We start from the raw sequence: 14976 nt of genomic DNA, 5'->3' as shown, positions 1-14976 counted from the left end.
ACCCTGGGGTCCCTCACCCACCCCTGCACCCCAGGCTGGAGGCATATCCTGCTGTCACTGCCCCCCACCCCGGCAGTGTCCCTGTCAGCTGGGCGCTTGTGCAGCCGCCCAGGAGAGCTGCACATGCCACCCAGCGGATTAGCAGGGCGCCAGGAGCTCAGGGGTTTGTTTGCACTGGTGGTGCACGTTTGCACAGGCGTCGGTGCACAGAACACATTTTCTCCCGCACCTGGGAGGAATCAGAGGGAACACTGCAGCTGCTGGTGCCATACAGCCAGGTCAGTCCGTGTGTTGTACTTAAAAGAAGCACTCGGGATCGTTTTCAGAGGGATAAGGCAACACGCCACATTTACTGATCACACATAGAATAATCAATACTGATCATTTGCACATGACACATCACACGCACACGCACACTCACACGCACGCACACGCACACATTCACACGCGCACGCACACGCACACGCACACGCACACGCACACGCACACTCCATCTTGTTACCAAAAGTTGCTCCCCCTCACTGCACTGGCCAGGTGAGTTAGGTGGGGGAGGGGTGGAGCCGATCCGGATCCATGCTCCCATGTTGTCAAGAGGAAAACCCGGGGTCCCTCTGCAAGACGCCTCCTAGTTCTCCCTCTCGTGCAGCCGGTTAGTCATCAAGGGGCCTTTCCTCACGCTGCTCCAGAGAGAGCTTCCAAGGGCGGCACTTGCTGCTGGACTCCCGAGGCGTCTGTCTGTCCAGTCTTAACGAGCTCACTTTGCAGGGATTGGCTTGGGTCTGGCTCCCAGCCCTCTGCTGCTGGAGGGGCTCCCCTTCCGTTCCCCATTCTCAGGGACGGGCAGAGCTCAGAGACAGGTTTCCTCCCAAGATCTATGTATCTTAGGAGAAACGTTCCGGAGATTCTCTAAGACACTGAACAGAGACAGATCGACAAGGACGAGATCTTAATACCAAGTTCTATGAGCTTGATAAAATTCCAGGGATTTATCCGCACGTGCGTCTGTCTCAGGGACGGGGCGGCAGAGACAGGGGACCTGCCCACCCCTGCCCTGGCTCTGGGACCCCCCAGGCCTCCCGACTGTTCACCCCCTTTTCTCTCCCCAGGGGCCGCTGGGCCAGAAGGGCTCCAAGGGGTCACCGGTGAGCACCCAGGGCAGGGCGGGGGGGGGGAGCAGGAGGGTCCCAGGAAAGCTGCCTGTATGGTGAGCCTCCCCCCCACCCTGCCCCACAGAGCCAGGAGAGAACCCAGGAGTCCTGACTCCTAAGAACAGCCCGGTGGCCAGGCGGGCTCAGAGCAGGGGCCCAGCCGGCTCAGGACCCTGGCTGCCCACGGGGGGGGGGGGGGGGAACCATCACGTGGTTCCTGCCCTGGGGCCCAGTCCCAGCGTCTGGCAGACTAAGGCCAGGGACCCCGCATGGCCAGCAGCCAGCGAGGGGCTGCACCTCCACGCATGGCCCTAGCTCCTTTGGGACCCTGTTAAGGTCCTGGTCTTCACAAGAGGGGAGGGGAGGGGAGGAGCTGCGGGGGGGAAGGGGGCTGGGGGGGGCCTGTGGGGAAGGGGAGGGGTGCGGCTGGGCGACTCCGTGCTCTGCTCTTCTGCCCTTCCTCTGCAGGGCGCTCTGGGCCCCAGAGGGGACACGGGACCCCCTGGACCACCAGGGCCACCGGTGAGTGATGGGAGGCAGGAGGGGTTGGGGGAGGAGGGAGGGGCCCCGGTTCCTCCCTTTCCCCTCACAGCCCGTCTCTGTCCAGGGCCACCCGGCAGAGGGGGAGCCGCAGCCCCTAGGGGGAGGCCAGAGGAGACGCCGGGCGGCGGAGGAGGACGAGGGGGGCCTGGAGGAGGTGTTCGCTTCGCTCAGCTCCCTGCGCACCGAGATCGAACAGCTGAGACGCCCCCTGGGCACCCCCGAGAGTCCCGCCCACATCTGCAAGGAGCTGCACCTGTGTCACCCCCACTTCCCCGACGGTGAGCCTGCCCCGGGACCCCAGAGCTGGGGGGGCGCTGGGACCCCAGAGCCGAGAGGGGAGGGGCGCTGGAACCCCAGAGCCCAGAGGGGAGGGGCGCTGGGACCCCAGAGCCCAGAGGGGAGGGGCGCTGGGACCCCAGAGCTGGGGGGGGCGCTGGGACCCCAGAGCCCAGAGGGGAGGGGCGCTGGAACCCCAGAGCCCAGAGGGGAGGGGCGCTGGGACCCCAGAGCCCAGAGGGGAGGGGCGCTGGGACCCCAGAGTCCAGAGGGGAGGGGCGCTGGGACCCCAGAGCCCAGAGGGGAGGGGCGCTGGGACCCCAGAGTCCAGAGGGGAGGGGCGCTGGGACCCCAGAGCCCAGAGGGGAGGGGCGCTGGGACCCCAGAGCCCAGAGGGGAGGGGCGCTGGAACCCCAGAGCCCAGAGGGGAGGGGCGCTGGGACCCCAGAGTCCAGAGGGGAGGGGCGCTGGAACCCCAGAGCCCAGAGGGGAGGGGCGCTGGGACCCCAGAGCCCAGAGGGGAGGGGCGCTGGGACCCCAGAGCCCAGAGGGGAGGGGCGCTGGAACCCCAGAGCCCAGAGGGGAGGGGCGCTGGAACCCCAGAGCCCAGAGGGGAGGGGCGCTGGGACCCCAGAGCCCAGAGGGGAGGGGCGCTGGAACCCCAGAGCCCAGAGGGGAGGGGCGCTGGAACCCCAGAGCCCAGAGGGGAGGGGTGCTGGGCTCCTGGAATTGGGGATGTCATCGTGGAGTCGAGACGCTTAGAGGCAAATGCTCTAGACCCCCCGCCCCCCACCAGTCCACTTGTTAGCGGGCTCAGGGTATGTCTACACTACAAAGTTAGTTCGAACTAACGGACGTTAGTTCGAACTAACTTTAATAGGTGCTACACTAGCGCTCCGCTAGTTCGAATTTGAATCGAACTAGCGGAGCGCTTAGTTCGAACTAGGTAAACCTCATTTTACGAGGACTAACGCCTAGTTCGAACTAGCTAGTTCGAACTAAGGGCTGTGTAGCCCTTTAGTTCGAACTAGTGGGAGGCTAGCCCTCCCCAGGTTTCCCTGGTGGCCACTCTGGCCAACACCAGGGAAACTCTATGCCCCCCTCCCGGCCCCGGACCCCTTAAAGGGGCATGGGCTGGCTACGGTGCCCGTGCCAGGTGCAAGCCTGCCAGCACCCAGCTAGCAGACCCTGCACCTGGCACGGCACAGAGCCACCCACCCGATGCCCCCCAGCCCTCCCCCTCTTGCCGGGACCAGGCTGGCGGCTCCCGGGAGCTTGCCCTGGACCGCAAGAGGCGGGCACCTTCCTGGGCTAGTGCGGACATCGTGGATCTCGTCCACGATCTCCGCACTAGGCACAGGAAAGTGGCCGTCTAGGGCAGGAGAGCTGCCAGCCTGGCCACCCAGGACCAGGTGTGCATGAAAATCAAGGGGGTCCACTGAGACCCCCGACACTGAGCCCTGAGCTTACAATGGCCGTACTGGGTCAGACCAAAGGTCCATCTAGCCCAGTAGCCTGTCTGCCAACAGCGGCCAACCCTAGGGACTCTGGAGGGGATGGACCGAAGACAGTGACCAAGCCATTTGTCTCGTGCCATCCCTCTCCAGCCTTCCACAAACCTTGGGCAGGGACACCACTCCTACCCTCTGGCTAATAGGACTCCATGGACCCAACCTCCATCACTTGATCTCACTTCCCTTTAAACTCTGTTCTAGTTGTAGCCTTCACAGCCTCCTGCAGCAAGGAGTTCCACAGGTTAACTATTTGCTTTGTCAAGAACAACAACTTTCTCTTACTAGTTTCAAGCCTGCTACCCATTCCTTTCCTTTGGTGTCCTCTAGTCCTTCTTTATGGGAACTCAGGAAGAACTTTTCTGAATGCACCCTCTCCACCCAACCCCTGCTTTTAGAGACCTCTATCCTGTCCCCCCTCCGTCTCCTATTTTCTAAGCTGAACAGTCCCAGTCTCTGTAGCCTCTCTTCATCTGGGACCTGTTCCCAACCCCTGATCATGTTAGTTGCCCTCCGCTCTCCCAGCCTTTCTCTTCCCCTCTCCCACCTCCTTTTCCCAGTCTCCCCCAGTTTTTTTTCAATAAAGACAGAGTCAATGTTGGAAGAAACGTTATCTTTATTTTGTACATCAATAAGAAGGGGGGCTAGGGAAGGGTAAGTGGAAGGAGGTGAGGGAGGAATGGGCTACGAGCCCCCGATGGGGAGGACTGGGCTGGCTCTGCGGGCTTCTGGGGGTGGAAGTTCTCCTGCAGCCCCCCAATTACTCCCTCTCCCGAGATGGCAGCCTGCGGCAAGTGCAGCTGGGCTGATGGCCGAGTGGTGTGATGTGCCCAGTGTGGGCACTCAGGGCACTCCAAGCCAGAACTTCTTTGCAAGCGGGGCACCCCTTAGAACTGTGTGTCCGGGGTGGGGGTCGGGACCCTTTAAGCGCAGCCCTCGGCTAGCCTGAGACAGCATCTCCATGCTCTAAGTCCTCCTTTTATGCCCTGCCGGCACTGCTTCCGGCCATCCTTAAGCCCTGTTCAGAGTCCACTCAATGTGGACTTGCTAGTTCGAACTAGCAAAACGCTAGTTCGAACTAGTTTTTAGTTCTAGACGCGTTAGTTCGAACTAGCTTAGTTCGAATTAACTAATTCGAACTAAGTTAGTTCGAACTAGCGCTGTAGTGTAGACGTACCCTCAGTTCCGGCTCGCGCCGGGGCTGGGCGCTCAGACCCTGCCCCCCAGACAGGGGCTGCTGCGACCCCGCAGGGCCCCCTCTTTCTCAGCGGCAGCAGCACAGGGCGGCAGGCAAGCGCCCCCTGGTCGGCAAGAGGAGCTAGCGTTTACAGGCTCCCACCTGCCCCCCGGCCGGCCGCCGGCCCCCCCGGGGCTATGGGCCAGTCACGGAACCCATACGAACTATAACATCCCTCCCTGCGGGCTAGGGGAGGGGCTGGGAGTCAGGGGATGGGGGTATTGGGGTGCCAGGGGCTCTGGAAAGGGGGGCTGGTGCTGGGAGATGGGGGTATTGGGGTGCCAGGGGCTCTGGAAAGGGGGGCTGGTGCTGGGAGATGGGGGATGGGGGTATTGGGGTGCCAGGGGCTCTGGAAAGGGGGGCTGGTGCTGGGAGATGGGGGTATTGGGGTGCCAGGGGCTCTGGAAAGGGGGGCTGGTGCTGGAGTCGGGGGATGGGGGTATTGGGGTGCCAGGGGCTCTGGAAAGGGGGGCTGGTGCTGGGAGACGGGGGATGGGGGTATTGGGGTGCCAGGGGCTCTGGAAAGGGGGGCTGGTGCTGGGAGATGGGGGTATTGGGGTGCCAGGGGCTCTGGAAAGGGGGGCTGGTGCTGGAGTTGGGGGATGGGGGTATTGGGGTGCCAGGGGCTCTGGAAAGGGGGGCTGGTGCTGGAGTCGGGGGATGGGGGTATTGGGGTGCCAGGGGCTCTGGAAAGGCGGGCTGGTGCTGGAGTCGGGGGATGGGGGTATTGGGGTGCCAGGGGCTCTGGAAAGGGGGGCTGGTGCTGGGAGATGGGGGATGGGGTATTGGGGTGCCAGGGGCTCTGGAAAGGGGGGCTGGTGCTGGAGTCGGGGGATGGGGGTATTGGGGTGCCAGGGGCTCTGGAAAGGGGGGCTGGTGCTGGAGTCGGGGGATGGGGTATTGGGGTGCCAGGGGCTCTGGAAAGGGGGGCTGGTGCTGGAGTCGGGGGATGGGGTATTGGGGTGCCAGGGGCTCTGGAAAGGGGGGCTGGTGCTGGGAGATGGGGGATGGGGGTATTGGGGTGCCAGGGGCTCTGGAAAGGGGGGCTGGTGCTGGGAGATGGGGGTATTGGGGTGCCAGGGGCTCTGGAAAGGGGGGCTGGTGCTGGAGTCGGGGGATGGGGTATTGGGGTGCCAGGGGCTCTGGAAAGGGGGGCTGGTGCTGGAGTCGGGGGATGGGGTATTGGGGTGCCAGGGGCTCTGGAAAGGGGGGCTGGAGTCGGGGGATGGGGGTATTGGGGTGCCAGGGGCTCTGGAAAGGGGTGCTGGTGCTGGAGTCGGGGGATGGGGTATTGGGGTGCCAGGGGCTCTGGAAAGGGGGGCTGGTGCTGGAGTCGGGGGATGGGGTATTGGGGTGCCAGGGGCTCTGGAAAGGGGGGCTGGTGCTGGGAGACGGGGGATGGGGGTATTGGGGTGCCAGGGGCTCTGGAAAGGGGGGCTGGTGCTGGGAGATGGGGGTATTGGGGTGCCAGGGGCTCTGGAAAGGGGGGCTGGTGCTGGAGTCGGGGGATGGGGTATTGGGGTGCCAGGGGCTCTGGAAAGGGGGGCTGGTGCTGGAGTCGGGGGATGGGGTATTGGGGTGCCAGGGGCTCTGGAAAGGGGGGCTGGAGTCGGGGGATGGGGGTATTGGGGTGCCAGGGGCTCTGGAAAGGGGTGCTGGTGCTGGAGTCGGGGGATGGGGGTATTGGGGTGCCAGGCTCCCCTCCCAACCTCTCCCCCCACCCCAGGTGAGTATTGGATCGACCCCAACCAGGGCTGCGCCCGCGACGCCATCAAGGTTTTCTGCAACTTCACGGCAGGCGGCGAAACCTGCCTGTTCCCGGACGAGAAATTCAAGAGTGTGAGTGGGGGTGGGGCAGGGGGTCGGGATGAGGGGCACGGGCGGGGCTGGGGGGGCAGCGGGTCGGGAGTGAGGGGCACGGGCGGAGCTGGGGGGGCAGCGGGTCGGGAGTGAGGGGCACGGGCGGGGCTGGGGGGGCAGCGGGTCGGGGGTGAGGGGCACGGGCGGGGCTGGGGGGGCAGCGGGTCGGGAGTGAGGGGCACGGGCGGGGCTCGGGGGGCAGGGGCAGCGGGTCGGGGTGAGGGGCACGGGTGGAGCTGGGGGGGCAGCGGGTCAGGGTGAGGGGCACGGGCGGGGCTGGGGGGGCAGTGGGTCGGGGGTGAGGGGCACGGGCGGGGCTGGGGGGGCAGTGGGTCGGGATGAGGGGCACGGGCGGGGCTGGGGGGGCAGTGGGTCGGGGGTGAGGGGCACGGGCGGGGCTGGGGGGGCAGTGGGTCGGGGTGAGGGGCACGGGCGGGGCTGGGGGGTCAGCGGGTCGGGGTGAGGGGCACGGGCGGGGCTGGGGGTGCAGCGGGTCGGGGTGAGGGGCACAGGCGGGGCTGAGGGGGCAGCGGGTCGGGGTGAGGGGTACGGGTGGGGCTGGGGGGGCAGGGGATCGGGGTGAGGGGCATGGGCGGGGCTGGGGGGGCAGGGAGTCGGGAGTGAGGGGCACGGGCGGAGCTGGGGGGGCAGCGGGTCGGGGTGAGGGGCACGGGCGGGGCTGGGGGGGCAGCGGGTCGGGGGTGAGGGGCACGGGCGGGGCTGGGGGGGCAGCGGGTCGGGGGTGAGGGGCACGGGCGGGGCTGGGGGGTCAGCGGGTGGGGGGTGAGGGGCACGGGTGGAGCTGGGGGGTCAGCGGGTCGGGGTGAGGGGCACGGGCGGGGCTGGGGGGGCAGCGGGTCGGGGTGAGGGGCACGGGCGGGGTTGGGGGGGCAGCTGGTCGTGGGTGAGGGGCACGGGCGGAGCTGGGGGGTCAGCGGGTCGGGATGAGGGGCACGGGCGGGGCTGGGGGGGCAGCGGGTCGGGGTGAGGGGCACGGGTGGGGTTGGGGGGGCAGTTGGTCGGGGGTGAGGGGCACGGGCGGAGCTGGGGGGTCAGCGGGTCGGGGGTGAGGGGCACGGGCGGGGCTGGGGGGGCAGCTGGTCGTGGGTGAGGGGCACGGGTGGAACTGGGGGGTCAGCGGGTCGGGGGTGAGGGGCACGGGCGGGGCTGGGGGGTCAGCGGGTCGGGGTGAGGGGCACGGGCGGGGCTGGGGGGGCAGCGGGTCGGGGGTGAGGGGCACGGGCGGGGCTGGGGGGTCAGCGGGTCGGGGGTGAGGGGCACGGGCGGGGTTGGGGGGGCAGCGGGTCGGGGTGAGGGGCACGGGCGGGGCTGGGGGGGCAGCGGGTCGGGGTGAGGGGCACGGGCGGGGCTGGGGGGGCAGCGGGTCGGGGGTGAGGGGCACGGGCGGGGTTGGGGGGGCAGCGGGTCGGGGTGAGGGGCACGGGCGGGGCTGGGGGGGCAGCGGGTCGGGGTGAGGGGCACGGGCAGGGCTGGGGGGGCAGCGGGTCGGGGTGAGGGGCACGGGCAGGGCTGGGGGGGCAGCGGGTCGGGGTGAGGGGCACGGGCAGACCTCTCTGCTCCTTCCCCATGTGGCACAACCCCTCTCGCCCCCCAGGTGCGCCTGGCTGCCTGGAGCAAGGAGACGCCGGGGAGCTGGTACAGCACCTTCAGGAGGGGCAGGAAGGTAGGAGCGGGGGGGGGGCTGTCATGGCTCTCAGGTGGGGGGAGCTGGAGGGGGGCTGTTTTGCGATGACACGGGGCTCTGGCGGGGAGCTGGAGGGGGGCTGTTTTGAGGTGACACGGGGCTCTGGGGGGGAGCTGGAGGGGGGCTGTTTTGGGATGACACGGGGCTCTGGGGGGGAGCTGGAGGGGGGCTGTTTTGGGATGACATGGGGCTCTGGGGGGGAGCTGGAGGGGGGCTGTTTTGGGATGACACGGGGCTCTGGCGGGGAGCTGGAGGGGGGCTGTTTTGGGATGACACGGGGCTCTGGGGGGGAGCTGGAGGGGGGCTGTTTTGGGATGACATGGGGCTCTGGGGGGGAGCTGGAGGGGGGCTGTTTTGGGATGACACGGGGCTCTGGCGGGGAGCTGGAGGGGGGCTGTTTTGGGATGACACGGGGCTCTGGGGGGGAGCTGGAGGGGGGCTGTTTTGGGGTGACACGGGGCTCTGGGGGGGAGCTGGAGGGGGGCTGTTTTGGGATGACACGGGGCTCTGGGGGGGAGCTGGAGGGGGGCTGTTTTGGGATGACACGGGGCTCTGGCGGGGAGCTGGAGGGGGCTGTTTTGGGATGACACGGGGCTCTGGCGGGGAGTTGGAGGGGGCTGTTTTGGGATGACACGGGGCTCTGGCGGGGAGCTGGAGGGGGGCTGTTTTGGGATGACACGGGGCTCTGGGGGGGAGCTGGAGGGGGGCTGTTTTGGGATGACACGGGGCTCTGGGGGGGAGCTGGAGGGGGGCTGTTTTGGGATGACACGGGGCTCTGGCGGGGAGCTGGAGGGGGGCTGTTTTGGGATGACACGGGGCTCTGGCGGGGAGCTGGAGGGGGGCTGTTTTGGGATGACATGGGGCTCTGGCGGGGAGCTGGAGGGGGGCTGTTTTGGGGTGACACGGGGCTCTGGGGGGGAGCTGGAGGGGGGCTGTTTTGGGATGACACGGGGCTCTCGGGGGGAGCAGGAGGGGGGCTGTTTTGGGGTGACACGGGGCTCTGGGGGGGAGCTGGAGGGGGGCTGTTTTGGGATGACATGGGGCTCTGGCGGGGAGCTGGAGGGGGGCTGTTTTGGGATGACACGGGGCTCTGGCGGGGAGCTGGAGGGGGGCTGTTTTGGGGAGCCAAGGGGCTCTGGGGGGGAGCTGGAGGGGGGCTGTTTTGGGATGACACGGGGCTCTGGGGGGGAGCTGGAGGGGGGCTGTTTTGGGATGACAAGGGGCTCTGGCGGGGAGCTGGAGGGGGGCTGTTTTGGGATGACATGGGGCTCTGGGGGGGAGCTGGAGGGGGGCTGTTTTGGGATGACACGGGGCTCTGGGGGGGAGCTGGAGGGGGGCTGTTTTGGGATGACACGGGGCTCTGGCGGGGAGCTGGAGGGGGCTGTTTTGGGATGACACGGGGCTCTGGCGGGGAGCTGGAGGGGGGCTGTTTTGGGATGACACGGGGCTCTGGGGGGGAGTTGGAGGGGGGCTGTTTTGGGATGACACGGGGCTCTGGGGGGGAGCTGGAGGGGGGCTGTTTTGGGATGACACGGGGCTCTGGCGGGGAGCTGGAGGGGGCTGTTTTGGGATGACACGGGGCTCTGGGGGGGAGTTGGAGGGGGGCTGTTTTGGGATGACACGGGGCTCTGGGGGGGAGCTGGAGGGGGGCTGTTTTGGGATGACACGGGGCTCTGGCGGGGAGCTGGAGGGGGCTGTTTTGGGATGACACGGGGCTCTGGGGGGGAGCTGGAGGGGGGCTGTTTTGGGATGACACGGGGCTCTGGCGGGGAGCTGGAGGGGGGCTGTTTTGGGATGACATGGGGCTCTGGCGGGGAGCTGGAGGGGGCTGTTTTGGGATGACACGGGGCTCTGGGGGGGAGCTGGAGGTGGCTGTTTTGGGATGACAAGGGGCTCTGGGGGGGAGCTGAAGGGGGGCTGTTTTGGGATGACACGGGGCTCTGGGGGGGAGCTGGAGGGGGGCTGTTTTGGGGTGACACGGGGCTCTGGGGGGACGTGGGGGGCGGGAGGTCCCTGGCTCCAGTGCCTGGTTCTGCCCCGCCCAGTTCTCCTACGTGGACACGGCCGGGACCCCGCTGGGCGTGACCCAACTCACCTTCCTGCGGCTGCTGAGCGCGGGCGCCCGCCAGACCTTCACGCTGACCTGCCAGCACGTGGCCGCCTGGTACCACGCCGGCGCCGCCAGCTACACCCAGGCCCTGCGCCTCCGCGGCGCCAACGGCGAGGAGCTGGGACACAACCACACTGCGGCGCCCGTCCGCGCCCTCCACGACGGCTGCCAGGTGAGCCGGCCCCGCGTGCCCCACTGCTCCTGCCCCACAGCCTGCCCAAGCACTCCTGTTCCTGACCCACTGCTCCTCCTCTGAGCCTGGCCACGCAGCCCTGCTCCTGCCCCACTGCTCCTGCCCCACAGCCTGGCCCCACGGCCCCGCCTGCTCCACAGCCTGGCCCCACGGCCCCGCCTGCTCCACATCCTGGCCATGCACCCCCTCGTGCCCCACAGCTCCTGCCCCACAGCCTGGCCAAGCACTCCTGTTCCTGACCCACTGCTCCTCCCCTGAGCCTGGCCACGCAGCCCTGCTCCTGCCCCACTGCTCCTGCCCCACAGCCTGGCCACAGGGCCCCACGCGCCCCACAGCTCCTGCCCCACAGGCCTAGGATCAGAACTGAGGGTATGTCTACACTGGCCCGGACAGTCTCTGGGACAGCCCCCTGCAGTGCGACAGCCCCTTCTCGGGGGCCCCTCCCTCGGGGCTCAGCCCTGGGACGGCCCCTCTGAGCCCCCAGCCGCCTGTCTCTGCCGTGGGCCCTTGGGGAGTCCCCTTGCCCGGGGCCCCTCCCAGAGCAGCCCTGGTCTCCAGCCAGTCACCCAGGGGGTTTATTGGCTTTGAACCCAGCCTGTCGGCCTGGCCCCCCCAACCCATCTGAGTCTCCCCTGCAGCCAGGGGGGGGGCTCTGCCTGCCCCCCCACAGCCCTCTCCCTCCAGCCCAGCCTCCGATCCCCCCAAGCAGCCCCTCCCCCAGCTTGTGTCTGCCGGCCAGGTAACCAGGGCACCTGGGGCCCTCTTGTCCCCCCCTCGTCCACCCTTTGTGCCCCCAGATGGGCAGCGCACTGGGGGCCTGTCTCTGCAGCCCATTGTCCCCCCCCGACCCAAACTGGCTGCCTGCCAAATAGGGCTAAGCCCCTTGGTGACCTGTCACTGGGGTCTCCCATCTCCAGGCCATTGTCCTGGCTGCTAGGTGAGTCCCCCCGGTCCCCTGCCACGGCCACCTTCCTCTCCCAGCGGCTGTTGAAGAGGCAGCATGTGGGGAAACTGAGGCACGCACCTAGGCGTGGACACGCCGCTCGGTCACAGCCGGAGACTGGCTGTGCCAGGCACCAGCCCCGGCCACACGGACACTTCTCGAGGGCCGCGTGGTTTTTGGACAGTCCCCGTGGCCACTCTCCAGCCCTGACCCCCCGGTGTCTCGGCAGCTGCGGCAGGGCCAGGCTCGCACGGTGCTGGAGGTGACGACGTCGCGGCTGGAGCAGCTGCCGCTGGTGGACGTGGCCGTCCCGGACTTCGGAGCCGCCCACCAGAAGTTCGGCTTTGAGCTGGGCCCTGTCTGCTTCGTGGGCTGAGGGGCCGGGGGAGATCCCGGGGGGCCCGCTCCAGACTGGGGGTGGCTCCAGGGCCCAGTGCCCCAGCCCCTGCCACTGTCCCTGAGCCGGGGAGCCCTGTGGCCCCCAGGCCTAGTGATGCTGCAGCCCCGGCGTGGCTTGGGGCAGGCAGGCGGGTGCCTCTGTGGACTGAACGGGGAGCCGGGCGCGGACGGACCCCCATGGTGCTAGGATCCTGCAGGAGCCTCCGCTAGCAACACACTGGACTCCGCCCCCGGCCACGCAGCCCCCCACGGCCCCCGATGCCCAGCTGGGGGGATGGGCCCTGGGGGCCACGCAGCCCCCCATGGGCCCCATGATGCCCTGGCAAGAGGCTTGATTGGGGCATCAGGGTCCCGCCCCACGTGGCACCACGGGGAGACCTGGCCAGCTCACCCTGCTGCCAGAGTGTCCGTCCACGTGGGCATCTCCAGGGACTGGGGGGACCGAGACCCCTGTAACCAGGGTGGAGCTCTGGGCACCCCATGTCAGGTCCAGAGTGACGCTCGAGCCCCCAAGCTGTGGGGCCCGTTAGACCCAACGACTCCCCGCGGGCCCTGGCCCCCAGCTGGCAGGGGGGAGTGCGGTGGGGCAAGTGTCTGAGTGCAGCATGGGGGTGGGGGAGATGCAACCTTGCCCCCCCCACACCCCGGGCCCCATAGCTGGTTTTGGCCACGTCTCGGCATCACAAAGCAGCGCGGACACTGTCCAGTCATAAACCGAACTGTCTGAAATCTCAGTGTGCCCCGCGCCTCTGTGCCCCACGGCTCTCTGTGTCCCCTGCCCCACGCCTCTGTGCCCCACGGCTCTGTGTCCCCTGCCCCACGCCTCTGTGCCCCACGGCTCTCTGTGTGTCCCCTGCCCCGCGCCTCTGTGCCCCACGGCTCTGTGTCCCCTGCCCCACGCCTCTGTGCCCCACGGCTCTGTGTCCCCTGCCCCACGCCTCTGTGCCCCACGGCTCTGTGTGTCCCCTGCCCCGCGCCTCTGTGCCCCACGGCTCTGTGTGTCCCCTGCCCCACGCCTCTGTGCCCCACGGCTCTGTGTGTCCCCTGCCCCGCGCCTCTGTGCCCCACGGCTCTGTGTCCCCTGCCCCACGCCTCTGTGCCCCACGGCTCTCTGTGTGTCCCCTGCCCCGCGCCTCTGTGCCCCACGGCTCTCTGTGTGTCCCCTGCCCCGCGCCTCTGTACCCCACGGCTCTCTGTGTGTCCCCTGCCCCGCGCCTCTGTGCCCCACGGCTCTCTGTGTCCTGCCCCACTCCTCTGTGCCCCACGGTTCTCTGTGTCCTGCCCCACGCCTCTGTGCCCCACGGCTCTCTGTGTCCCCTGCCCCACGCCTCTGTGCCCCACGGCTCTCTGTGTCCCCTGCCCCGCGGCTCTGTACCCCACGGCTCTCTGTGTCCCCTGCCCCGCGCCTCTGTGCCCCACGGCTCTGTGTGTGTCCTGCCCCGCGCCTCTGTGCCCCACGGCTCTCTGTGTCCCCTGCCCCGCGGCTCTGTACCCCACGGCTCTCTGTGTCCCCTGCCCCGCGCCTCTGTGCCCCACGGCTCTGTGTGTGTCCTGCCCCGCGCCTCTGTGCCCCACGGCTCTCTGTGTGTCCTGCCCCGTGCCTCTGTGCCCCACGGCTCTGTGTGTCCCCTGCCCCACGCCTCTGTGTGTCCTGCCCCGCGCCTCTGTACCCCACGGCTCTCTGTGTCCCCTGCCCCGCGCCTCTGTACCCCACGGCTCTCTGTGTCCCCTGCCCCACGCCTCTGTACCCCACGGCTCTCTGTGTCCCCTGCCCCACGCCTCTGTACCCCACGGCTCTGTGTCCCCTGCCCCACGCCTCTGTGCTCCACGGCTCTCTGTGTCCCCTGCCCCACACCTCTGTGCCCCACGGCTCTCTGTGTCCCCTGCCCCGCGCCTCTGCGTGTCCCCTGCCCCGCGCCTCTGTGCCCCACGGCTCTGTGTGTCCCCTGCCCCACGCCTCTGTGTGTCCTGCCCCACACCTCTGTACCCCACGGCTCTCTGTGTCCCCTGCCCCACGCCTCTGTGTGTCCTGCCCCACACCTCTGTACCCCACGGCTCTCTGTGTCCCCTGCCCCACGCCTCTGTACCCCACGGCTCTCTGTGTCCCCTGCCCCACGCCTCTGTGCCCCACGGCTCTGTGTGTCCCCTGCCCCACGCCTCTGTGCCCCACGGCTCTGTGTGTCCCCTGCCCCACGCCTCTGTGCCCCACGGCTCTGTGTGTCCCCTGCCCCGCGCCTCTGTGCCCCACGGCTCTGTGTCCCCTGCCCCGCGCCTCTGTGCCCCACGGCTCTCTGTGTCCCCTGCCCCACGCCTCTGTACCCCACGGCTCTCTGTGTCCCCTGCCCCACGCCTCTGTACCCCACGGCTCTCTGTGACCCCTGCCCTGCGCCTCTGTACCCCACGGCTCTGTGTCCCCTGCCCCGCGCCTCTGTGCCCCACGGCTCTGTGTCCCCTGCCCCACGCCTCTGTACCCCACGGCTCTCTGTGTCCCCTGCCCCACGCCTCTGTACCCCACGGCTCTGTGTCCCCTGCCCCGCGCCTCTGTACCCCACGGCTCTGTGTCCCCTGCCCCGCGCCTCTGTACCCCACAGCTCTCTGTGGGTATGTCTACACTACCCTCCTAGTTCGAACTAGGAGGGTAATGTATGCATACCGCACTTGCTAATGAAGCCCGGGATTTGAATTTCCCGGGCTTCATTAGCATAAGCGGGGAGCCGCCATTTTTAAATCCCCGCTGCTTCGAACCCCGTGTAGCGCGGCTACACGGGGCTCGAACTAGGTAGTTCGGACTAAGGTGCCTATTCCGAACTACCGGTACACCTCGTTTCACGAGGAGTAACGGTAGTTCGGAATAGGACCCTAGTCCGAACTACCTAGTTCGAGCCCCGTGTAGCCGCGCCACACGGGGTTCGAAGCAGCGGGGATTTAAAAATGGCGGCTCCCCGCTTATGCTAATGAAGCCCGGGAAATTCAAATCCCGGGCTTCATTAGCAAGTGCGGTATGCATACATTACCCTCCTAGTTCGAACTAGGAGGGTAGTGTAGACATAC

General features: G+C 68.1%; 1 protein-coding gene across 7 annotated transcripts in view; it reads left to right on the top strand.

Annotated features, from left to right (window-relative positions):
• Positions 1–12654, top strand: part of COL5A3 (collagen type V alpha 3 chain) — a 101666-nt gene extending 89012 nt beyond the window's left edge. For 6 of the 7 annotated variants that reach the window (XM_089774563.1, XM_089774561.1, XM_089774562.1 and 3 more), the window contains 7 exons: positions 1107–1142; positions 1617–1670; positions 1756–1969; positions 6442–6554; positions 8191–8259; positions 10326–10562; positions 11756–12654. In XM_089774563.1, coding sequence (XP_089630689.1) covers positions 1107–1142; positions 1617–1670; positions 1756–1969; positions 6442–6554; positions 8191–8259; positions 10326–10562; positions 11756–11902 — 870 coding nt within the window. In that variant the 3' untranslated portion in view covers positions 11903–12654. The remainder of the gene's footprint in view (positions 1–1106; positions 1143–1616; positions 1671–1755; positions 1970–6441; positions 6555–8190; positions 8260–10325; positions 10563–11755) is intronic. The other variant, XM_089774560.1, reaches the window with a different exon arrangement.
• The last annotated feature ends 2322 nt before the right edge of the window (positions 12655–14976 follow it).

Source organism: Pelodiscus sinensis, chromosome 31 (genome assembly GCF_052426305.1).
Source record: "Pelodiscus sinensis isolate ZL-2025 chromosome 31, ASM5242630v1, whole genome shotgun sequence".
In the NCBI taxonomy this organism is placed as follows: Eukaryota; Metazoa; Chordata; order Testudines; family Trionychidae; genus Pelodiscus; species Pelodiscus sinensis.
The sequence above is the reverse complement of the archived record's forward strand: the minus strand, read 5'-3'. Positions and strand labels throughout refer to the sequence as shown.